Raw genomic sequence first — 25,519 nt, forward strand, 5'->3', positions numbered from 1 at the left:
AGAGGAGAATCTGGCACATAATTTTCACTTCAGTCTTTCTGAGGAGTCAAAAAAAAGTCTATAAAGCTCACAGCATCAAGAATGTTATCAAACTGTAACAGGTGCTCCTTAAATGTTTGCTGTAAGCAGAGGAATTGAATTTTCACTTTGTTTACTGAATTTTTTTTTAATACTTCAAAAGCCATAACTGTCGATAAATACCGGTGGCATCAGTGGTGAGTGATTTTATCCCATGCAGGTCTTTTGCTCAGTTTCGCAACAATTTTGCAAATTTATGACCCTTATGAGAAAAAAGATCAATACCTCACTGATCATGAAGGAGAGAACTAACTAAACTTACCCTGGTGACCTAAAAGTATCACTTTCAAATATGAGAACAAGATCACACCCAGCTCCAAATAACTTGAACAGATTGACAAAGAAAGACAATTGACCAGTTTATCCAAATGGATCTCTCCCCACAAAGACTCTTCATTAAAAATTGACAATTTCATCTATTCCCCATGCTGCCTTTGAGGTCAAGTGGTTATCGACTCATAACTGAAAATAGTTTGAGTCTCCATTAGGCATAATTAGTTGAAAATCTTAAATGGCCTGGAAAAATATGAACGCAAACCATTTTTCATGTTTTCTAGTAAAACAAGACAAGCCATTACTTATATGGCTAATGCTCAAACACTTAGTGGAAACCTACAGAGACGTGCTAAGCAGTACAGTTACTACTCAGCTGCCGTACTTGACCTAGCTACTTTTACATCAAGAACAGTGTAAATGGTTCCAGATTTTTAAAAATTCAAGTGCTAGAACTCTTGGCGAGAGTTGACCCCTGGTTTGCCTCAATGTGATAGTCAACTACTTTTCAACACACGATACTGATACCATACAGAGTGGGGTGTAATTGTGCTAATTTAGAGTCAAGAAGCCATCAAACCAAATGCAGTTTAATTCAGGTAAACACCTGTTGATAACAAGAAGCAATAAAGAAACTAATTCCAAGGACATAGACCTTGGTGAAATGCCAAATGGAAAATGGTGCTTTAAAAGGCAGTCTCTTAGAATGTAAGGAATTAAAGTAAAACCTCAGATCAGTTATTCTAGACAAGATTAAGAGGAGACAGTTCAAACTATTGAAGAGAATGAATTTTTACTTAAGCACTTTGGAAGTATCCACTCCCCTTAAATGTAAGTTACGTATCTATTCATTAAAGGAAGCCGAAGCACTTGTACTTGGCAGATTACTGTATTAAACTTGAAAGTAATAAAAATGTTTTTAAAGATACTGTATGATGCAGACTTTTCACTACTTCAGATTAACCTCCTAACTGGTGAAGCTTCTTGGTACCTATTTGTCTCCATTAATCTTCATTCTAAAACCCAAAATTTCATGCCTTGATTTAATTCTTTTCCCACTGACATCTTTCTGTGTCCTCTAGAGAGCTCCTGTTCCTGTCCTTCAACAAACTCCTGCTCTGTCTATCTAAATGACATTTTTATCCACAGAAAAACTGTAATTTTACTTTTTTTATATGTGTGACTAATCTGTCTTGAGTCCATGATTTCTTTTCTGCAACATATAATACTTACGAAAGCTTATTTTTCAAAGCAAAACGATATTTTCAAAATTTTGCCCCCCATCCCCACTTTAAGATGAGGCATGTTTTAGTGACAGATCACTTGAGATGTTTTTATAATCAGCTTGCCTAATAATTCGTATAGCCTTATGAAAAACCTTTGAAAACTAAAACTTGGTATAGGAATTCTAATAGCCAGGAACAAATAACAATTTTTATTCATTCCAAAGAATGAGTTGCTGACAGCATTTCAGAGAGCGCCACCATGAGACTATAGTGTTTTATTTAGTATTACAACGTGGCCAGTTAGTATGACAAGGGAAACCTACTTTGGTACCCAAGGAATGGCTGGTTGTGATGATGAGCGAAAGTCAAGATGCTGATGCCTAATGGCTATTCTAGCATTTCCATGTTAACTTTGAAGGTGGGGAAGGAAATAGCACCACTGCCCACTGTAATCTAAGGAACTCTTCACCAATCTCACTCCAAAGCAGTACAAAATAGAAAAAGCTAAAAGTCTTAACACATTCCCGTTTTCCAGGAAATCCTGTGTCATCTGTTAAGAGGGAGGAATCCTGATCCCATTCCCTCAGGTCCTTGTCACGTTAGCTTTTTGATAGCTTCAATCCACTCTGAACGCTCAGCCTTGCTGCTGGCCTGGATATAATAGTGTGTGTCATCCTTAGTAATCACTTTGAAGAGATTTCCCTGGACATTCCCTTTAACCCCTAGGCAGGAAGAAAAAAAAAAAAAAATCAGCGAGTGAACATCCATGTCTGCCTTCAGCTGGGAGTAGCTGAAAGTCAACTGAGACACAGACAAAAACACATACCATGAAGTATTTCTTAGTACAAATGTGTATGGTTAGGAAATCCCACCAGATGTGTGCTTTCCTGTATTCCTCCTGTCCATCCCCTCTCCCTCACCTGTGCCTTAAGGCCTGCCAGTGCTATGTCTGGACATTCTTGGAAGCCCTCTTGGCCTGCCCCCTATGCAAACCACAGGTCTACAGTCTAACTCACATCAAAGAGTCCAGTATGTTTATGTTAAAACCAGACACAGATGTGGGATTTGACTTGAATTGTTTAACTTCTTTGAACCTCAATCTCTACATCCATAAGTTAAGAATAATACTATCCTCCTACCTCAACTGTCTATTGTGAAATTAGTGTGCTAATAGTGTGTTGTCAATCCTTAAGCACTATTGTAAGCTACTGTTCTTAGGTGGAAGCCTATGGGCCAGTAAGCACAGAAAAGGATGGGAAAGAATATGAAAGACAAGGGTCATTTAGTTGTGTTGTTAACACACTAAGAACACCCCACTTGCCCTTTCTCTAATCGGCTTCAAAGCTCACACCATTCATCGTCTCGCTGAGAAAGCCCATCAGCCCTCACAGCTTAGCCCTTCATCAGCAGAGTGTTAACTGAGAGCACAGGAGGGAGGCCCCCGAGATCAGGCCAGGGCGAAAGTTGCCCCTTACCAGTGGGAACGCCATTATCCTCCAGAGCAGATACGAGTGAACCACGAAGAGAAAACCCACCCACTGGCCGGTTCTCTTCCTGCAAAGGAAAGGAGACCTGATTAGGAACTGTGTGAAGGCACAAAAAAGAAGAGTCACCCTCTCATCTATAACCACCCGCAGTCAGCCTGCTAAAGTAGTCTGTGGAGTCATTTGTAACAGCAGTTGAGGCTGAACTTGGACATCACATGGCAAGTCGTCTGCACCAGCGAGGAAGTCCGGGCTTCTTCATTCCACAGCCAGCTGCAGCAGTGCCAACCCCCTCCCTGTCCCTCGGCCCTCCCTGTCCCTCGGCCCTCCCTGTGGTCTAGCAGGGTCCCAGGGTGGGGGGCTGTTTCAAGCTCCTTCAGTTTCTCAGCTTAGGGTGGGGTTCCTGACTGAAGCTCAGCAAGGGAGGAACGTCCATTCTTATTTCAAAAAACAAATGAATACATCTACCAAGACAAGGCTGAACAGGCTGACTAAAAGGACATTTTTCTTTTCTTCTGATTGGAATTAGATCAAACCCAGCATGCAGGAATACTTATTATCTGAAACTCAGAATTATGGCTTAAATATTAAATGGTAAAAGAAACCTTTCAAAACGTTGGTGGGGACATGAGGTTGAGGGGGCAGAATTCATGGACTCTTTGGGTGGAAAGGGGTGAAAAGAGACTAGAAAGCACCAGTTAGGAGTCTCTTTATCAGCGCACCTCACCTTCCCTAGGCACACAGCCAGCTTTGGAGAAACTGAAAGACGCTTTTCCTCTCAAAACAATGTAGATCCACTGAGCAGGCAACAATGTGATGAAAGAAAGGAGTGATCAGACTGTGAGGGGTAGCTTGCACCGTGGAAGGAAAGGCATAGTGGGTGGGAGTTATGGTAGGGATGCTGGGAGGAAGGGCGGAGGTGAAGCCAGCTGCCTGCTCTGCTCTGGAGAGATGTGTCTGGGAGCATGACAAGGCACTCACTTTGGAAGGGTCGTAGTAATGCAGAAAAGCCGGGTCCTTCCTCAGAACAAAGCGCCGCACCTTCCAGTTTTTCCTCTTGTGCCCCTGAGGCAAAGAGAGGGTGCAAGGCTCATCGGTGACAGCTCTCAGTCACTTCCTCCCACCTCTGTGCCGCCAGTGCGGAACCTCGAACCTCCCAGCCAGCCTGCTCCAACGAACGACTTTCTCAAAAGAGCCTGGAGACCTGGGGATTGCAGTGACGTGTCATGGACTTCACGGCTCAGTGACACTTCACCAACAGCAGTCACCTTTAGCCGAGCTGACACAGCCAAAGAGGGTCAGCACTGAAAGAAAGGGGGAGCACTGCCTGGACACCACTCAGGGCAGACGGAGGACAGGGAGGTCACAGGTTTCAACTGGACCAAGAACTCACAGGCAAACTTGAACCCAAAGGCACCAAATTTTAAGCGTCAACTTAGTCCGAAAACAAACCTACACCTACAGGAATATATGTGTGCTTATATACAGTGAAAACCACTTCGGCATTCTGCATCAGAAGAAGAGTAAGGCGTATGGTTACCAAAGGGGAAAGGGGGTGGGGGAGGGATAAATTAGGAGTTGGGGATTAGCAGATACAAACTATTATATATGAAACGGATAAACAACAAGGTCCTACTGTATAGCACAGGGAACTATATTCAATATCCTGTAATAAACCATAAAGGAAAAGAATAGGAAAAAGAATATGTATATATATATTTATAACTGAATCACTTTGCTGGACACCAAAAACTAACACGACCTTGTAAATCAACTCTACTGCAAAAAAAAAAAAAGAGTAAGAAACAATCAATTATATGTTTAAATCTAAGCGTGGAAGATACTGCCGTGCGTGTGACTGTGGCTTCACCCCTAGGTCACAAAGCTTCCTTAACCCTCTAGTCTGGAGCACCCCGAGTCCCTCCCACACCCTCCTCCTCTCCCAGGACCTCACTACCTCCCCTCACCAGACTCCCTTCAGGCCCAGCAGAAGCAGAGCCCTTGGAATAAACAGGCAGTTATGTGGACGGTAAGCAATCTAAGAGCAGAAGGGGATCCTGATACGCAAGAAGCAGGTGACAATGACATCGAGTGCTCCAAGAAGATGGGAACGGTGCTGAGCAGTGTTGTACAGACGCACACATTCACGTGGCGTGTCAGGAGTGCATAGACACAAGAGGTGTGTAGGAGACTGGCTTACACCTCACGTGCCGGGACGCGGCAGCTTGGTTTGCAGGCACAGGTGGACATGCCGCAGGTGTGACTGTGACCCGGCTGTCCCTGCTTAACGTGGCCGCTCTCCCAACATGGTAGGAGCAGTGGCCATGGTCAGTTTTTAAACACAGAGATTACACTGCAGAATTTCACCTTCAACCCACTGAAGTAGGTGGAGAAAATACTTCTCAAGGGGGCAGGCAGAGTCCCACAAAAGCAGACAGAGACCCCAGGAAGCCTCAGGGAGCAGAAAGCCAGCAAAGGCAAAATGCGAACCAGTGGGCAATGCCCTTCCAGACAAATAAGTGAACTGGGCAGTGACACAGGCATTGTTTTCTAATGCTGTGTTAACTACTTGTGTGCACTTTTCCCGGAACGCCCCCTTGTCTGGGGCTCGTGTATGCGCGAGTGGACACGTGCATGCCCCTTGATTTGCTCCCGGTGGCTGCCACTGGACCCTGACTTTAGCAGATTCTGCTGATAATTAGTGCCCCTGGCAGTCTCAGCCCTTCCCGCCCTTTGCGGGGATTCCTGCCTCCCCCGAGCTTGCGAACTGCCCATCTGCTCCCCGCTCCAAGGCGGCCATACCTGCTTGGCCAGATAGCCTTGCTTTACCACTGTGCCACTTAACTCCACGGTGCTGAGACTGATTTCTTCCTTGGAGCTTATCTTCCTCTTGGGGCTCTCAGCCTAGCGGGAAGGAGAGAGCAAGGACTCTGTTACCAAAAAGTCCTAGGTCTAGGCTGTGGAGGCTACCGCGGGGAAAAGGAAAAGCCTGCATACAGAAAACCCACTCCACCTGGGGTGAAGCTTGGCCTCTCACCCGTGACTGTGGATCCCCGCCCGCCCCCCCACTCTGTTGCCTCTTCCTCTCTCTGCCCCAGTGGCAACAGGAACCCACTCCCTAACTTACAAAAGTGTACAGGGCCATGGAGTCATCCAGGAACTGATCAGCCAGATCCCCAGAGCGAATGGCTCCCGTGCTTCGGGTGCCTACCGGCCTCAGGAAGTTCTCCTCCATGAGCATGGAGGCCAGGGTCACGGCCTCCAGACGGCTGGCTGCAAAGTTGTTGGAGATGAGCCAGTCCACCAGGGAGGAGCCTGCATCAGGGTAAGGGCAGCACCCGTCAGACGACAGGCTCCAGACCAGCTTCCTCAGGGGTGCTTGGCTGTGACCTCATTGACCTGGACCTCTTGGGCAGCCTTGCATAGCCTTGGGGCTCTGCCCTAGAGCAGACCGAAGGTCACACCTGCTGCTCAGAGCTGTGGCCGCACTCACATGTGGCCATCGCAGGCCAGCCCCTCGGCTGGCAGGCAGCTCTGGCCTCAACACAAGCCGTTCAAGCACAGAGTCCCGGATCACCAAGCCCCAGGTTTCCAGTGCCTGGCCCAGCCCCCGAGAGGGGAGGCTCACCTATGAAGGTCTTTTTGTAGGTGCTTCCCTGCTCCATGTTGGGGCTTGGCCGGATTCCGCTGCTGCTGTCGTGCATCTTGTCCACGATGCGACTACACAGAAGGAAGGCAAAGGAGAGGGACCCTGGTCACACTGACAGGTATGAGGGAGGGTCCAAAAGTCATTGCTAAGGATGTAAAGCACATGGCACATGGGAGGATACACATCGCAAAAAAAGGGGTATTCCATTATGCATCAGCATTTGAGAGGTAGGATTTGGGGACGTTTCTTTTTCTTCTTGCTCATCTAAATGTTCTAATATTTCTAGACTAGACAGGTATTACTTCTGTAGTAGAACTAATGAGGTGTGGCTTTTAATTTAGAAACAAAAGAATGTTCAGTAATGATTCTCTATGATCTACTGCATAAAGTTCAAACTCCTCCAGCTACTTCTCAAAGTCACCCATCACTTGAACCCACACTCATCTGCCACTGGTCCTCCTTGCACTCACCACGGTTCAGCCGCGCCCTAGATGCACAATCAAGATCCCAGAGCCTGGTATGAAGCTTTTTGGTAGTTTTGCTACCTGGAAGGTTAGGGGGTATTTCCTGCAGATGGGCTGATGTAAGAGATTCCATGATGGGAACTCCTTTCATCCATCCCTACTTTATAGTATCGCCTCCACTACTGTTTTCCTTCTGTTCTGTGGGATGATTCCTGCCACAAATGGAAGATCTTTTCTCATTCTCTGTTTATGTACTTGGGCTGGAAAGCCCCTGAGATGAGACTTTGTTTATTCTCATTTGCATCTCCTGAGCACCTAGAGCAATGTATGGCATGCAGTAGGCACTCAATAACTGTTTCTTGAATGAATGAATAAATGAATGAATGGATGAATGGATGAAGAATCCCACAGAGTGAGAATGCAACCGCTACCGGAACACATCGTTCTTGCCCCCAGGCTGCAAACAAGACTAATGACTTGGGTGAGCAGGGATTCCTGGGGAGCTGTCACATAGCCCTGAGCACCCTGGGTGAAACTGAAGAGAGGATGTCAAGACACTGAGGGGGGCAGGAGCAGCAGAGGCCCCAAGAGGTTCCCAGGGCAGGTAGGTAGGGCCACTCCCAGGCAGAGAAAACAATGTAAGCAGGACAGTGACAGCGAAAGGCCCTGAAGTACAATGGTGGTACCAGTCAGGCCTGGGTAACAGCCACAGGCCGCTCCCCCCGCCAAACCCCACCCCAACCCCGCATCCCCGCTGCACACACACAGAAGAGTCTGCAGCCAGGCCAGATAGGGCAAGGGCAGGGCCCAGGCACTCACTGCAGGCTGATGTGAGGGGGCAGCTTGAAGGAGTTCTTCAATATGTGGAGCTGTTGGACCTTGCCCGGCTGCCCCGCGTGAATAGCTCCTGTTATCTCAAAGGCCCAGGCGTCCCTCTCCTCTCGAGAACAGGCCTCCAGGAAGTACTCCGTGGATGTTTGAGTCTTCAGCTTAATGAGGAGCTGTGGGAAAACAGCCAGTCAGACCAAGCAGGCAAGAGAATGCTGGCTGAGCAGCTAAAATGACAGAACCGAGGGGAATCTGGGAGGCCACGTGGTCCAGTGACTGCCGAGTGCCCGAGCGCTCAACCACACCCCAGCTGGTGGTCTTTAAAGATTTGCTTGTATACCTCCAGTGACGGGGAGCTCACCACCTTTCCCCTTTGAACAGACTCATTAGCATAGGGTCTGCTTCCTGGGCACTCGGTCTCTCTGCTCCTGATTCTGCCTTCTAGAACCACATAGATTAAGCTCACCTCCTATGACAGCCCCTGTGCTGAAGTGGGAAATGCACAGGCTTCCAGGTCACACTGATGTGGATACTTAGCTATGGACGTTTGGGCACATTAAAGGACCCACTGACTCTCAGTTCCTTCATCTGTCATATGAGGCTATTAATGCCTACCTTGAAGGAACTGTTAGTTCTGTTCCTTTTCATCCTCTCTCTAATCGGGTCTAATCATCCCAAGTCTTTCACACGTTCCTCATATGATACTGTTTAAACTTTCTCAACCAGTTTATGCCCTGCTAAATGTTCTGCAGTTGGTTCAACATTCTCATAAAATATGACCCTTGGAATGGAACAAACTGCTCCAGGGAAGGTCTGGGGGTACAAGACAGCATGGGCCTGAGGTCTCATTAGCAGTGGCATCCTCAGGGCTTGATGCTCTGTGCAGTCAGCTGAGAGTCTTTTTCAGGTGGGCCACATCTCCTCCATCTTTTAAATGGGCATTTAGGGGTTTTTTTCAAACGTTGAGATTTTGCATGTTGATCCTACTAAATGTCATCTGAGTAGACTGGGCTCACCACTTCTGTTGCAAAACAGAAGGATTCTGTCTCATTCTGATTCTGTTTTCCAATGTATTAGCTCCTACCTCGCTTTGCTTGCAAACTTCATCAAGTCCTTCACCTAAACAGCAAAAATGGTGGATAAGACAAGGCGGGCTCACGGTCCCAAAGAGTACCATGTTCCTCCAAGTTAACATGGATTCACTCATCAACATCGTGGAAAGATGAGTTCAACCAGCACCCTGTCAGTCTGTAGTTCGCCATTTTAATGAAAAGATCTCAGGAGAGACTATAAAGTTCCACATGAAACCCAGACACACTTTTTTATAGCTTCCCTAATTAAAACACACACACACACACACACACACACACACACACACACACACACGATACACTTTATAACTTGTTCTTAGTGAACCTACTGACTCCTCTTGGCTTCTTCCCCCTCAAGTAGTCATGGACTGGCAGATGCCAATTTTCTCTGTTTGAGAATTTTACGTAGAATTAGCAAGAAGTTCACAGCTCCAGCTAGCAACTTGTCTCCTTTTTTGAAACACAGAACAAAGTTTTCCTATCGCCCACCTGTTCTACCAGCACTTCTGCTCTCCACTGTTCCTTAAAGACTATGAGGTGGTATCAGGTCAACAAGTTAACCTACAACAGAGGAGGAGCCAAGATGGCAGAGTAGGAAGAGGTGGAGTTCGCGTCTCCTCACAACTAGGGCCCCTACCAGGCACTGGTCAGGGACCTCGGAAACCTAAAGGGACGGGAGGAATCCCCGAGCAACCGGGTAGGATGTTGGGGGGAAGGGGGAGGGGAGGAAAAGCGGAGGCGGGATGGGACTGGCACCTCTGAGGGGCGGCTGGGGGAAGGGAGGGGTTCCCATGATTGGAGGAGCCTGCCCATGGAGCAGGGATTAGCAGGGATGGGGAGAGACCTTCGGGGTACTGGGGGATCGGAGGGGAACGAGGCTAGCGTCTCCCCTGCCTGCTTGAGCCCCAGAGAGCCTGCCGGGGCGCTGGGCCTAAACCTCAGCCCTCCGGGACCCCCTCCAGCCGTGCTGCACCTAAGCTCCGCCCACCACCAAGGCCTTTTCCAGGCTTCTTTTTTTTTTTTTTTTTTTTTTTTTGCTGTCGTGGTTCTGTTTTGCCTTGTGGTTGTTTCATTTATATTTTTATTTTTCCTAATATATTTTTAATTTTTCCAATTTTATTTTATTTTTTATTCTTTGTTACTGTTTTGCTTTTTTTTTGCTGTGCTGCACGGCTTGATTCCCAGGCCGGGGCTCAGACCTGAGCTCCTGTGGTGGGAGCACTAAGCCCAAACCGCTGGACTAACAGTGAACCTCAGACCCCAGGGAATATTAATCGTTGTGAGATCTCCTGGAGGTCCTCATCTCGGCACCAAGACCTAGCTCTATCCAACTGCCTGCAAACTCCAGTAATGGACGCCTCAGGCCAAACAAACAGTAAGACAGGAACACAGCCCCACCCATCAAAGAAAAATGAGACAACACAAAAATATGTTACAGATGAAGAAGCAAGGTAAAAACCTACAAGACCAAATAAATGAAGAGGAAATAGGCAACCTACCTGAAAAAGAATTCAGAGTAATGATAGTAAAGATGATCCAGAATCTCAGAAACAGAATGGAGGCACAGATTGAGAAAATACAAGAAATGTTTAACAAGGACGTAGAAGAACTAAAGACCAAACAAACAGTGATGAACAGCACAATAACTGAAATGAAAAACACACTAGGAGGAATCAATGGCAGAATAACTGAAGCAGAAGTATGAATAAGTGACCTGGAAGATAAAATGGTGGAAATAACTGCTGAGGAGCAGAACACAGAAAAACGAATGAAAAGAAGTGAGGACAGTCTCAGAGACCTCTAGGACAACATTAAATGCACCAACATACAAATTATAAGGGTCTCAGAAGAAGAGAAAGAGAAAGGGTCTGAGACAATATTGGAAGAGATTACAGTCAAAAACTTCCTTAACATGGGAAAGGAAATAGCCACCCCAGTCCAGGAAGTGCAGAGAGTCCCATACAGGGTAAACCCAGAGAGAAACACACCAAGACACATATTACTCACACTAACAAAAATTAAATTCAAAGAAAAAATATTAAAAGCAGCAAGGGAAAAGCAACAAATAACATACAAGGGAATCCCCATAAGGTTGTCATCTGATTTTTCAGCAGAAGCTCTGCAGGCCAGAAGGGAGTGGCAGGATATATTTAAAGTGATAAAAGGGAAAAACCTACAACCAAGATTACTCTACCCAGCAAGGATCTTATTCAGATTGGACAGAAAAATCAAAAGCTTTACAGACAAGCAAAAGCAAAGAGAATTCAGCACCATCAAACCAGCTTTACAGCAAAGGAACTTCTCTAGGAGGGAAACACAAGAGAAGAAAAAGACCCACAAAAACAAACCCAAAGCAATTAAGAAAATGGTAATAGGAACATACGTATGGATAATTACCTTGAGTGTAAATGGATTAAATGCTCCAACCAAAAGACACAGACTGGCTGAATAGATACAAAAACAAGACCCGTACATAGGCTGTCTACAAGAGACCCACTTCAGACCTAGGGACACATACAGACTGAAAGTGAGGGGATGGAAAAAGATATACCATGCAAATGGAAATGAAAAGAAAGCTGGAGTAGCAATACTCATATCAGATAAAATAGACTTTAAAATAAAGACTGTTACAAGAGATAAGGAAGGACACTACATAATTAACAAGGGATCAATCCAAGAAGAAGATATCACAATCGTAAATATTTATGCACCCAACATAGGAGCACCTCAAAACATAGGGCAAATGCTAACAGCCATAAAAGGGGAAATCGACAGTAACACAATAATAGTGGGGGACTTTAACACTTCACTTACACCAATGGACAGATCATCCAGACAGAAAATAATAAGGAAACACAAGCTTTAAATGACACAATAGACCAGATAGATTTAATTGATATTTATAGTACATTCCACTCAAAAGCAGCAAAATACACTTTCTTCTCAAGTACACATGGAACATTCTCCAGGATAGATCACATCCTGGGTCACAAATCAAGCCTCGGAAAATTTAAGAAAACTGAAATCGTATCAAGCATCTTTTCTGACCACAACGCTATGAAATTAGAAGTCAATTACAGGAAAAAAACTGTAAAAAACACAAACACATGGAGGCTAAACAATACACTACAAAATAACCAAGAGATCACTGAAGAAATCAAAGACGAAATTAAAAAATACATAGAAACAAATGACAATGAAAGCACAACAATGCAAAACCTATGGGATGCAGCAAAAGCAGTTCTAAGAGGGAAGTTTATAGCAATTCAATCTCACCTCAGGAAATAAGAAAAATCTCAAATAAACAATCTAACAATTTAACAATCTAACAATCTAAACAATCTAACCTTACACCTAAAGCAACCAGAGAGAGAAGAACAAAAAAAACCCAAAGTTAGTAGAAGAAAAGAAATCATAAAGATCAGAGCAGAAATAAATGAAATAGAAATGAAGAAAACTATAGCAAAGATCAAAAAAGTTGGTTCTTTGAGAAGATAAACAAAATTGATAAACCTTTAGCCAGACTCACCAAGGAAAAAAAGGGAGAGGTTTCAAATCAATAAAATTAGAAATGAAAAAGGAGAAATTACAACTGACACCACAGAAATACAAAGGATTATAAAAGACTACTACAAGCAACTATATGCCAATAATATGGACAACCTGGAAGACATGGAGAAATTCTTGGAAAGGTACAACTTTCCAAGATTGAACCAGGAAGAATTAGAAAATATAAACAGACCAATCACAAGTAATGAAATTGAAACTGTAATTTAAAAATCTCCCAGCAAATAAAAGTCCAGGATCAGATGGCTTCACAGACTAATTCTATCAAACATTTAGAGAAGAGCTAACACCTATACTTCTCAAACTCTTCCAAAAAATTGCAGAGGGAGGAACACTCCCAAACTCATTCTACGAGGCCACCATCACCCTGATACCAAAATGAGACAAAGATATCACACACAAAAAAGAAAGTTACAGACCAATATCACCGATGAATATAGATGCAAAAATCCTCAACAAAATTCTAGCAAACAGAAACCAACAACACGTTAAAAGGATCATACACCATGATCAAGTGGGATTTATCCCAGGGATGCAAGGATTCTTCAATATATGCAAATCAGTCAATGTCACACACCATATTAACAAATTAAAGAATAAAAACCATAGGATCATCTCAATAGATGCAGAAAAAGCTTTTGACAAAATTCAACAACAATTTATGATAAACTCTCCAGAAAGTGGGCATAGAGGGAACCTACCTCAACATAATAAAGGCTATATATGACAAACCCACAGCAGACATCATTCTCAATGGAGAAAAACTGAAAGCATTTTCTCTAGGATCAGGAACAAGACAAGGCTGTCCACTCTCGCCACTCTTATTCAACATAGTTTTGGAAGTCCTAGCCACGGCAATCAGAGAAGAAAAAGAAATAAAAGGAATACAAATTGGAAAAGAAGAAGTAAAACCATCACTGTTTGCAGATAATATGATATTATACATAGCAAATCCTAAAGATGCCACCAGAAAACCACTAGAGCTAAGCAGCGGATTTGGTAGAGTTGCAGGATACAAAATTAATGTACAGAAATCTCTTGCATTCCTAAACACTAACAATGAAAGATCAGAAAGAAAAATTAAGGAAACAATCCCATTTACCATCGCAACAAAAAGAATAAAATACCTAGGAATAAACCTACCTAACAACGCAAAAGACCTGTACTCAGAAAACTATAAAACACTGATGAAATAAATCAAAGATGACACAAACAGATGCAGAGATATACTGTGTTCTTGGATTAGAAGAATCAATATTGTGAAAATGACAATACTACCCAAAGCAATCTACAGATTCAATGCAATCCCTATCAAATTACCAGTGACATTTTTCACAGAATTAGAACAAAAAATTTTACAGTTTGTATGGAAACACAAAAGACCTCAAACAGCCAAAGCAATCTTGAGAAAGAAAAATGGAGCTGGAGGAATCAGGCTCCCTCACTTCAGACTATACTACAAAGCTACAGTAATCAAGACAGTGTGGTACTGGCACAAAAACAGAAATATAGATCAATGGTACAGGATAGAAAGCCCAGAGATAAACCCACGCACCTAAGGTCAACTAATCTATGAAAAGGAAGCAAGAATATATAACAGAGAAAAGACAGTCTCTTTGCTGGGAAAACTGGAAAGCTATATGTAAAAGAATGAAATTAGAACCCTACCTAACACCATACACAAAAATAAACTCAAAATGGATTAAAGACCTAAATGTAAGGCTGGGCACTATAAAACTCTTAGAGGAAAACATAGGAAAAACACTCTTTGACATAAATCACAGCAAGATCTTTTTTGACCGTTACTAGAGTAATGAAAATTAAAAGAAAAATAAACAAATGGGACCTAATTAAACTTAAAAGCTTTTGCACAGCAAAGGAAACCATAAACAAGATGAAAAGACAACCCTCAGAATGGGAGAAAATATTTGCAAATGAAGCAACTGACAAAGGATTAATCTCCAAAATATACAAACAGCTCATGCAGCTCAATATCAGAAAAACAGACAACCCCATCCAAAAATGGGCAGAAGACCTAAATAGACATTTCTCCAAAGAAGACATACAGATGGCCAAGAGGCACATGAAAAATGCTCAACATCACTAATTATTAGAGAAATGCAAATCAAAACTTCAATGAGGTATCACCTCACACCAGTCAGAATGGCCATCATCAGAAAATCTACAAACAGTAGATAGTGGAGAGGGTGTGGAGAAAAGGGAACCCTCTTGCACTGTTGGTGGGATGTAAATTGATACAGCCACTGTGAAGAACAGTATGGAGGTTCCTTAAAAAACTAAAAATAGAACTACCATATGACTCAGCAATCCCACTGCTGGGCTTATACCCCGAGAAAACCATAATTCAAAAAGACACATGTAAAAAAAAAAAAAAAAAAAAGACACATGTACCCCAATGTGTATTGCAGCACTATTTACAATAGCCAGGACATGCAAGCAACCTAAATGTCCATCAACAGATGAATGGATAAAGAAGATGGGGCGCATATATACAATGGAACATTACTCAGCCATAAAAAAGAACTAAATTGGGTCATTTGTAGAGATGTGGATAGACCTAGAGTCTGTCATACAGAGTGAAACAAGTCAGAAAGAGAAAAACAAATATTGTATATTAATGCATATACGTGGAATCTAGAATAGAGACACAGACATAGAGATCAGACATGTGGACACGGGGCGGGAAGGGGAGAGTGGGATGAACTGGGAGATTAGGACTGACATATATACACCACCATGTGCAAAATAGATAGCTAGTGGGAACATGCTATAAAGCACAGGAAGCTCAGCTTGGTGTTCTGTGACGACCTAGATGGGTGGGATGGGGGGGGGTGGGAGAGAGGTCCAAGAGGGAGGGGATACACGTATACATATAGCTGATTCACTTCGTCGTACAGCAGAAACTAACACAACATTGTAAAGCAATTATACTCCAATTTTTAAAAATTACCACCCCCAAGAAAAAGTTAACCTACAAGTTCCAAGGTTTAATTTATTGAAACCCAGAGTCTTAAATGCACCTAGAAAACTAGGTTGTCTTCTTAGAACTGTCTCACTTATCTGTAAATCTTTCTTTTTCATTAACCATTTATTCAACAAACATTTACTAAGCATCTGCTATGTGCCCAGACATTGTGTCTGGTCTGATGATGCTACAAGGAAGAAGATGCAGACCCAAGTCTCTTACCAGGCTCAGCACTCCCCAGCAGTCCCATCCCACCCCCACGGAGAGCTACGCCATCTCTTTTAATCAGTGGCATTTCCAGGTTTGCAGTGGAAATTACAGAATGACATTTCACTTTTGCAGCCTCTTAGGCTGGAATGATATTCAATGCCTCTCTCTCCCTTGCCCTGAACATCCAGTCAACGATGTCCTGTCAATGTTTCCTTCATAATGTTTCCTCAGGTTCATCCCTTCTTTCTGCCTCATTTCATGCCTGATTTTTATCAGCTCCTTTTGTTTCCTATTTGAGAAAAATTTTAAACTATAAAGGAGTACAAAACAAACACCAGTAAACCCATTACCCAGAACTGACTGTCATTAATATTTTCTTATACTTAGAAGATTCATCAATTTGTCTAGAAGAGTCAGAGAAGAAAAACATGATAAGAAAGAAGAAAATAGTAAGACCCCTTCTTTATGGAACTAGTTATCTTATTAGGAACTGAGCTTAGGTGTTCATTTTGGTCTTCCTAAGAGAGTTTTCACCAGCCCCTTCTCTCAGTCAAGACCTTCAATGGCTCCCTATTACCTGTACCTGGCCCCAGCCAATCTCCCACCACTCCTTCATTGAACATACCCTTTGGCCACAATGCCCATCCTGATCTCTAAATTTATCCCTACCTGTCCCTCCACTTTTACCCAAGACCTTCTACCTGCCTGGAACCTCTGCCTCTTTCCTCTTTCAGATCTTTGCCCAAACCTCTATCCCCCTCAAAGCTGTACCTGAGCAGACAGCCTATGATGGCATTTTCCTCCCCTTCAGCAATACAGTGTTCTCTGTGGCTAATAATGTTTGTACCAACATTTGGAACTCTGAATGTTTTTCTGTTAATCACTTGCTTTCATAATAAGATCATTAACTGAAAGAAGCAATCTTACCATTTTCTTCCTTGACACCTCCAAGCCCAGCAAATTTCTTGGTACTTAATGGGCCCTCAGTAAATGATTAATTCAGATTCGTTTCTGATGGTAGAGTTGAAGCTGCCCCGAACTTTTGGAACATGTGCCCCTTGGGGGATGAAAGTCATCCTATTAAACCCCAAGTAGCAGTAATTATTCACATTTGTGTAGTGTCTCCTAGCCTACAAGGTGTTTTGACCCACCGTTACCTTCATGATTCTCATCACAGTCGTGAGAGTCAGGTGTCATTATTTTATCCCATTTTATAGATGAGGGACTAAGGCTCAAAGAGATGCAATTACTTGCCCAAGGTCACATGCCTGGTACGTGATGCAGCCAGGATTTGAGTCTAGGTTTTTCAGTAACTCAGCTCTTCCCATGACCCACACCACCTTCACCAAAGAGGCCAGAGACGGGAGGGTCCATGGAGTGGGAGGGAGGAGCTGGGAAGCGGGGGCCTTCACTTACTGGTCGGTTTTCATACTCCAGGCAGGGGCAGGTGATGGTGCAGCCATCCAGAAGGATGCGGCCCTTGGGGGGGATCACTTTCCGACCCCCCTCAAGCTTGTAGTACAGCAACGTGTTCTGCTGAAGGGTGAACCATCGCACCTTCCAGTTGTGGACAATGTGACCCTGAGGACAGACAGGAGAACCCTGAGGTGAGGTGGCCGAGGGGACAACGTGGTGTCCAGGGAGAGGTGGCCCATGGCACAGGTGACCAGACTGTGCCATGGGATCAACTCTCCAATAAGGGGACAGAATTATCTCTCTTTTTTAGCTTAATTTTATTTTTTTACTTTGAAATAGTTTCAATTCAGAGAAAAGCTGAAGAAAATTATAAATTTTTTTACAAAAGCAATTAAGAGTTAGTTTTTAACATGATGAAGCTCCAATCACTTCTCAGTATTTTATTGTGTAACTCCTACCAAAAACTAAAAAGGGTATTTCCAACATAACCACAATACAATCAACATTAGGAAATTTACATGAATATATTATTTTCATCTGTTCCACAAACTCCATTCAAGTTTCACCAATTACCCCAATAATGTTCTTAATTGCCAAAGGATCCAGTTCAGAATCACATGTTTTATTTTCATTTTCATGAAGAAAGCATGAGCTTTGGATCTCTTTGCCATCTCTTTTGAGTATGTAACAAACACCTTTGGCATTGACTTTCTAGTTCCCATCTGTTCTTTTTTTCTGGTTATAATAAGCCTCGAAAGAAACTGCAAAGTCAACAGAAGAAAAGATCCTGCTACTGGGAGACAGCCATTGTTAACATTTTGTATTTCCTTCCAGTCTTTTTCCCTTTTAGTTTTTACTTTCTAGTTTTTTTAAAAATCAGGATATTACATATATGAGTTTTATTTTCTAGTTTTTCTTTTGCCAAGCATCGTCTCACACCATTAAATTTCTTTAAAACATGTCTTTTAATGACCACTAGGTGGCTGCATCATTTTCTTGTCCATCTCCTGTTGTAACTGAGGTCGTTTTTTTCCCACTATTATAAACAACTCTGCAATGAATATCCTTGCACATAAATTTTGATCTGCATCTCTTAATTTTTTTTCCTTAGGATGTATTCCGAAAAAAGAATATTGTTCGTTGAAGGATGTGGGCAATTTGTAAAGTTGAAGCCACAAATTGTTAAGGACCCTAACATTTTTACCTAGCCTGCTGTGACAGGCCTAAAAGGCAGGGGAGTTTGGGGGGCTCTCAGGTGGGTCATGGAGCCAGTGGACAGGATAGTCAGGTGAAGGCAGAGAGTCCGCTTCTAGAACAGAACAGTGGATGGGAGAATGTCTGCTGAAGAATCAGAATGAAATGATTTTGTGCACGCTCATGAAAGTGACTTTCTTGGCATGTTTCCCAGAGCAGAGCCCAATTAGGGCTGGATTCTAACCAAGAGAGATGCACTTTATCTGATTCAGAGACTGTCCCCGATTCACTGGTTTCCTGACCCAGCATTTATTAATTTCAAAGGCCCCTTCAGTTCTCATACCTGTGGTGCTGCAATTCTGTTCCGCGCTCAGCGTGCGTGTACTGACTGTGTTAGGGAACCGCAAATTGTCGAAGGAGTCGACTGTGTGAGCACTGGTCTACACCAGACCACGTGGCCCAGACTCAAGTCCCCTCGCCCAGCAATCCCTGCTGAGGGGGTCCTGGCGCAGCATTAGCAGTAAAGGCAGTTGCTGGCACACAGGTGTGGCTCCGGCATGGGGGCCGGTGTGAGGCGGAGAAGGGGAGGGGGCAAAATAGTCTTAAACCTTAAAACATAGGTGTTCTGAGCTGAATTATCCCCCCCTCCCCATTCATATGTTGAAGCCCTAACCCCCTACTACCTTAGAATGTGACTGTATTTGGAGACAGGGCCTTTAAAGGGGTGATTAGGTTAAATAAGGCCATTAGTTGGGCCTTAATCCAACCTGACCGGGGTCTTCACAAGGAGAGGAAATTTGGACACGCAGATGTCAGGGAGGCGTGCACGCAGAGGAAAGGCCATGTGAGCACACAGCAAGAGGCGTCATCTACCAGCCGAGGAGAGAGGCCTCAGAGGAAACCAAGCCTGCCAACAACTTGACCTTAGACTCCGACCTCCAGAACTGCAAGACGATAAATGTGTTGTTTAGGGGGTCCTGTCTGTGGTATTTTGTTACAGCAGCCCTAATAAACTAAAACAACCGGAAAGGAGAAAGGGGCCTGGAGATGTTAGGGAGAAAAGTGTAACCAACACCTGTTGAGCAGAACAAACCAATAGAGATAGGGCTACGATTCCTGGACAAAATGCTACATTTCCCAGAATCGACGGCAGGAAGGAACAGGGAGGTGGCCAGGCTGCTGCCAGTCCTGTGCATGGGGCATTGATACATGTTTGGCAGCCACCAAGGTGGCAGGACAGTGGTGGAAGGACAGGTTCTTCTGACACCCAATCCCCAGAGTTACCAGGGACAAGTGGCAAACAGCGGCGGCAGTGACGTTTCCACAAGAAACGTATGGTGGTGCTGTTGGATATTTTGGTCTGGCTGCATCATCTCTGGCTGTGTGGCACCCGGCCCTCCCAAATATTCCCGAGTTACTTGATATTTATTATTCTCTATGAAATCCCTTCCGTTGAAACTTGCTAGAGTGGACCGTGTTATGAGCAGCCAAGAATCCAGACTGACAGCAAAGGAGAGCAATCGAAGAAAGGCTGATGAGATAGAATCTACTACGTAGGTGGAAAACTCGGAGCAGCTGGTGACTTCACTGTGGCCGGAGGGGAGTCCCTGAAGACTTAAGCAGAAGGATGACAAGCAGTAGGTTCTCATGTTAAAAGGATCAATCGACCACACCTGAGCGAACAGCTGAGTAAGGTCGGCCAGACTGGAGCAGCCAGCTCAGCTGGAGGTTACTGTAATAACCCACAAAATGAGAAGGAAAGCCCCCTTATCCCTGCTTCTCAGATAAGCTTCGCCATATCAGACGGCGTAAGGGACTCATCCAAAATCAGCAGGCAAACGGTGTCAGAGGCCGAAAGGACAGTGGTATAAGCTGAAAAAGAACCCAGGCTTCCCTTCACCTGGGAATCTGCCTCCCTCTCCAGGCTCCTTGTCTGTAAGTGGCTGACTGGGACCAGAGGCCAGTTGGACCATGAATGGCTTAGAGCCCCCTTAGGGGGAAGGAGGAGATTCCATAAGCTGGGATGTGACCCTAGGACTGGGCTTAAGAAGCACAGAATGGGACTTCTCTGGTGGCACAATGATTAAGAATCCGCCTGCCAATGCAGGAGACACGGGTTCGAGCCCTGGTCCGGGAAGATCCCACATGCCGCGGAGCAACTAAGCCCATGTGCCACAACTACTGAGCCTGTGCTCTAGAGCCCACAAGCCACAACTACTGAGCCTGCGTGCCACAACTACTGAGCCCGCGTGCCACAACTACTGTAGCCCGTACGCCTAGAGCTCCGCAACAAAGAGAAGCCACCACAATAAGAAGCCCATGCACCGCAATGAAGAGTAGCCCCCACTAGCTTCTCTCTGCAACTAGAGAAAGCCTGTGCATAGCAACAAAGACCCAACACAGCCAAAAATAAAAATTAAATAAATAAATAAAAATTGAAAAAAAAAAGCACAGAGTGTTACAGCTGGAGGACCCTTTGAAAAAGCCTATACTATACTCCCTAACTTTAATGATGAGGAAACTGAGACCCAGAAAGGTCTTGCCCAAGACCCTACAACCCCAGAGAAGCAGAGATGGTATGTGTTGTGGGTTGAATTATGTCCCCCCAAAAGATACATTGAAGTCTTAACCCCAGGGAACTGTGAATGTGATCTTATTTGGAAATAGGGTCTTTGCAGATGTAATCAGGTTAAGGTGAGGTCATACTACACTAGGGTGGCCCTAATAACACTAATATGATTGGTGTCCTTATATGAAGAGGAAAATTTGGACACTGAAAGACACACAGGGAGAAGACAGTCATGTGATGATGGAGGCAGAGATAGGATTATGCATCTACAACTCAAGGAACAGCAAGGAGTGCCTGTGTGAGATAACAGAAAATGCAATATATTGCTCTCTGACCCCGGTTCTTGGTACAGAGCTCCTGAACCCCCTGTAATTTCCTGGGTGACAGGAGTATCTTTTGTGCTAATGAGGCAACTCTGGGTGGGCTCCTGGGTGAGGGCTGGTCACTGGAAAGACCACACCATGATTAGAAGCTTGGAATTTTCAGCCCCCCCTCCCATTCTCTTGAGAAAAGAGAAGGGCTGGAAATGGAGTTAACAATCTATCATGCTTACATGATGACACCTCCATAAGGTCCCAGAAATATGGGATTTGGAGAGTTTCCAGGTTGGGGGACACACGGGGGTGGTGGGAGAGTGGTACACTCGGAGAGGGCACAGAAGCTTTGGGCCCCTTCCCACAAACCTTGCCCTACACATCTCTTCCATCCGGATGCTCATTTCTTTCCTTTATCACATTCTTTAATAAGCTGGTAAACATAAGTTAAGTGTTTCCCTGGAACCTCTGATCTATAGGCAGTTGGTCAGAGTACAGGTGACAACCTGGGCTTTTGACTGGTGTCTGAAGTGTGTGTGTGTGTTGGGGCATGGGGGAGGGCTGGGGAAGCAGTCTTGTAGGACTGAGTTCTCATGCTGTGGGATCTAACGCCGTCTCTGAGTTGATAGCGTCAGACTTCAGTTAAATTATAGGACACACACTGGGTGTTGCAGAGAATTGCTTGGTGTAGGGAAAAACTTCCACACGTTTGGTGACTAGAAGAGTCAGAAGTGAAGTGTTCTGTGTAAAAGTAAAGGAACCCCACAGGATAGAGAAACACACAGTGGGGAAGAGCTAGGTTTTTCCTACACAGGAAGGAAAAAGCTGCGTGTTTCCTTTACAGCCTGCGAATACAGGAAACAAAAGCGACAAAGAAGGATTCTCCCCTGCGGGTTTCAGAAGGAGTGTGGCCCTGCGAACACCACGATGTGAGACCTTTAGCTTTCGAAACTTCTTCTAGCCTTCTTGCTTTCTTCTTCCAAGCAAATTTTTTCCTTACTCATACCATTTATATTTTTACTCTTTGGATTATAATATTATAAACATTTTTAACATCTGCATAACTAAAATTCACTTGTAATCATTTGTTTATTTGGGGAGACATATAGGTAGTTTCCAGTTTTTTCACGACAGAAATAACACTTTGTTCCTAAAGCTTGTATGGCATTTCCTGGGGACAGAGTCCTACAAATGAACTTTCTAGGCCAAAGCGTGTCGACACTGCCATGTCATTTTCTGAGTGTTGTTTCTGAGGTACGAGCCAGGCAGCAATGCCTGATTCAGTGCTTCAGCTGCTGCTTAAAGCACAAGCAGTCCTACCCACGCAGATCCGCCTTCCTTCCCCCTCACCCTCCTTCTAAAGCCAGGCCAAGTGAGCATTCTGCATTTCTGTCGGGAGCTTTGCTTCTTTCTTGTCTGGGCTGGATTAAGAGCCAAATCCATCATGTCCCTGCCCGTCTCCTGCTTTGCCCTCACTGGTGATGACTGTTCTGTATGCTGGGTTTCCAGCTTGGGCCCTGCCCCACTTCTGGACCGTAAACCCCCCCTGAATCTGTGGAATCCCCCCGTCGTAGCCTTGCACCTTCTCCAGTGGCCACGGGGGCTGCTGTTGCCATCCAGGAGGAGAGGGGAAATGGGGGAGAGGAAAAGTCCGACTGATCAGTGGGCAGGGACAGTTAGCAGGGGCAGGGGCCCCATCCCTGCCTTGTAGGAAAGGGTGTGGCTTCCGCTTGCCTCAGGGTCAGGCTCCAGCTCCAAACTCTTGTCTTTGGGTTTGGCTGGAATGTGCTTTAGGTATTTCAGCCAAGGCCCTCGGTGGGCTCTTGGGGCCAGACCTGGTTGACTGTCCTCACTTCCCTGTACCCTATACTCCCTAAGCTGCCACCCTGGACTGGGTGGCCCATCTGGAAGAGAACTCACATCCTTCCTTCCCTCCAGCCCTCCCCTGACTCTGCGTCGTGGTGGTGGTGGTGGGGAATCATATAAGGTAACCCCCAGGAACAAGGGGACGCCCCAAAGGGCCCCTCTGCGAGGGCTTGTCCTCAACAGGCCCCTACCAGGGCTCGGCTATCCCGGCAATCAACAATGCCCATCAAAACCCCTGCCCAAACCCCTCTCCCTCTCACCTTATAAGCTGCAGGAAAAGCTCCCCATAGGTGGTCTCTCTGAGGTGCAGCTGCCTCCACAAACTGTGAGGGACCAACCTATCACTTTAATCCCAGTGGCATGGAACAGGCGTGGAATTTTGTACCTGCTTGTATCCACTCTGACCCTTGATCCGGCACAGCCTCCTACACCTCCTGCTTACAGTTTTGAGCAAACAACACACCCGCCCTCCTATGTCAAACAGTGTGTAAAATAACATGGCTGCATTACCTATTGAACAGAAAGTGACTTGAGACCTCAGGGTTGATCTGGTGGCCAGGGGAGGCCGAGTCCCTTCATCCCTCTTCATCCATCCCCCTCCCAAAGCTATAAACTCAGAAGAGCCAAAAGGCTCATCCCCAGATTTTATGCTCTGCTCTTAGGGTTAGCATAAATGTTTCGTGTGAACATCAATGTTAAAAGAACTTTTAAAAATCTAATTTCCTCTTGCAGCTGCTTTTTCATTCATTTTCTACTTTTTTTTTTTTTTTTTTTGCGGTACGCAGGCTTCTCACTGTTGCGGCCTCTCCCGTTGCGGAGCACAGGCTCCGGACGCGCAGGCTCAGCGGCCATGGCTCACGGGCCCAGCCGCTCTGTGGCATGTGGGATCCTCCCCGACCGGCGCACGAACCCATGTCCCCTGCATCGGCAGGCGGACTCTCAACCACTGCACCACCAGGGAAGCCCTCCCTATATGTTGAGCTTTTGTCTGGACTCTTGCTTGCTGTGGGAAAGGCCACATGGGGTGATGTGGAAGAAACGAGGATGGAGGTTCCAGTCCCGGCTGTTATTAGCCCTGGGGCTCTGGGCAAGCGCTCTCATCTTTCTACCCCTGTTTCCTCATCTGTAATACAGGAATAACAATACCCACCCTGCAGTGGGCAGAAAACGGTTTGGAGTCAGCCTGAGTGGGTTTGATCCTGTTCCATCACCCACTAGTCCAGATCCTGAGTTACTTAACCTCTTGGAGCTTTGTTTTCCCCTTGAAGAAACGGGGGTGGGTGGGTAATGTGGTACCACCAACCTGTCGGACTGTTGGGAGGATTAAAGGAGACAACGTCCAGGACTGGTGCACAATAGGGGCTTAAGAAACATAAGCTTCCTCCTCCTTCACGGGTTATTGTGAAGAATATAGGAGATGATGCATTAACTGGACGGGCGCTGGGGACTACCGAACACACTTTCGTTGTTTTAATACATCATATTTAAATCCTATACGCTTCGTATTTTAGTAAGTTGTTTTAATTAAGCTGTCCACTACGAGTAGCCGCCCCCTGCACCCCACACGCCCTAGCCAAGCGGGATTCTCCTCCTCGCCTGTGCCCTGGCCCCTCTTTTCTATCTAAAGCTCACCCCCAACCACCGTCCACCCGTCTTTCCCTACTACACGCGACTCCGCCCAGCGTGGCCCCAGGCCGGCCGACCGCGGCTCAGGTGAGCCGGCGCCCGCCGCGGGCCCGCCCCGGGCCGTGTCCGGAGAGGCTCCGTTGCGCTCACCCTCTTGACGAGGAAGCCCTCCTTGAGCACGCCGTCCTCCATGTCGCCGCCAGCGCGCCCTCCCCGGTGCGCCGTCCCGCGCTCCCGCTCCTCCGCGCGCAGCTCGGCGCGCGCTGCGCCCAAGAAGCGCCTCCGATCCGGCGCCGGCGCCGCCCCGCTGGCCCGCGCCCAGGGCCCGAGGCCGCGGGGCCTCCCGGGCAGGAAGTCAGTCCCGGACGGGATTTCTGACGTGGTCTCCCCGCCGAAGGTGCCCTAAGGTTCGTGGTTAGTCCTCAGGGGAGGGCCGCCCCCGTGTCGCCTCCCGGAGCCTCCCCCGCCCAGGCTTTCTCCATCCAGGTTCCCCCAGCGCGCTCTGCGCCTCTGACTCTTCCCGTCTTTGCCCATCTTCCTCCACTCCCAGCCTTAACCAGGTACTTACCTGGCACTTAGTATATTGCTGTTGACTAATACTTAACGGAATTAAGCTGAACCGAAAGGATTTCAAAGATTTGGGGTCATTCCTGAGCTCCATGGAAATGGGGGTGGGAG

General features: G+C 45.6%; 1 protein-coding gene across 1 annotated transcript; it reads right to left on the reverse strand.

Annotated features, from left to right (window-relative positions):
* Positions 1-602: 602 nt before the first annotated feature.
* PLEK2 (pleckstrin 2) lies at positions 603-25,074 on the reverse strand. Its single transcript, XM_030855287.2, has 9 exons — positions 24,992-25,074; positions 17,273-17,437; positions 7,994-8,175; positions 6,690-6,781; positions 6,189-6,376; positions 5,864-5,965; positions 4,043-4,126; positions 3,053-3,131; positions 603-2,299 (listed from the first exon to the last, which is right to left on the reverse strand). The coding sequence occupies exons 1-9, from the start codon at positions 25,031-25,033 to the stop codon at positions 2,172-2,174; spliced, it is 1,062 nt and encodes a 353-aa protein (XP_030711147.1). The 5' UTR covers positions 25,034-25,074; the 3' UTR covers positions 603-2,171.
* Positions 25,075-25,519: the final 445 nt, after the last annotated feature.

The sequence above is a fragment of the Globicephala melas genome, chromosome 2 (genome assembly GCF_963455315.2).
Source record: "Globicephala melas chromosome 2, mGloMel1.2, whole genome shotgun sequence".
Classification (NCBI taxonomy): Eukaryota; Metazoa; Chordata; class Mammalia; order Artiodactyla; family Delphinidae; genus Globicephala; species Globicephala melas.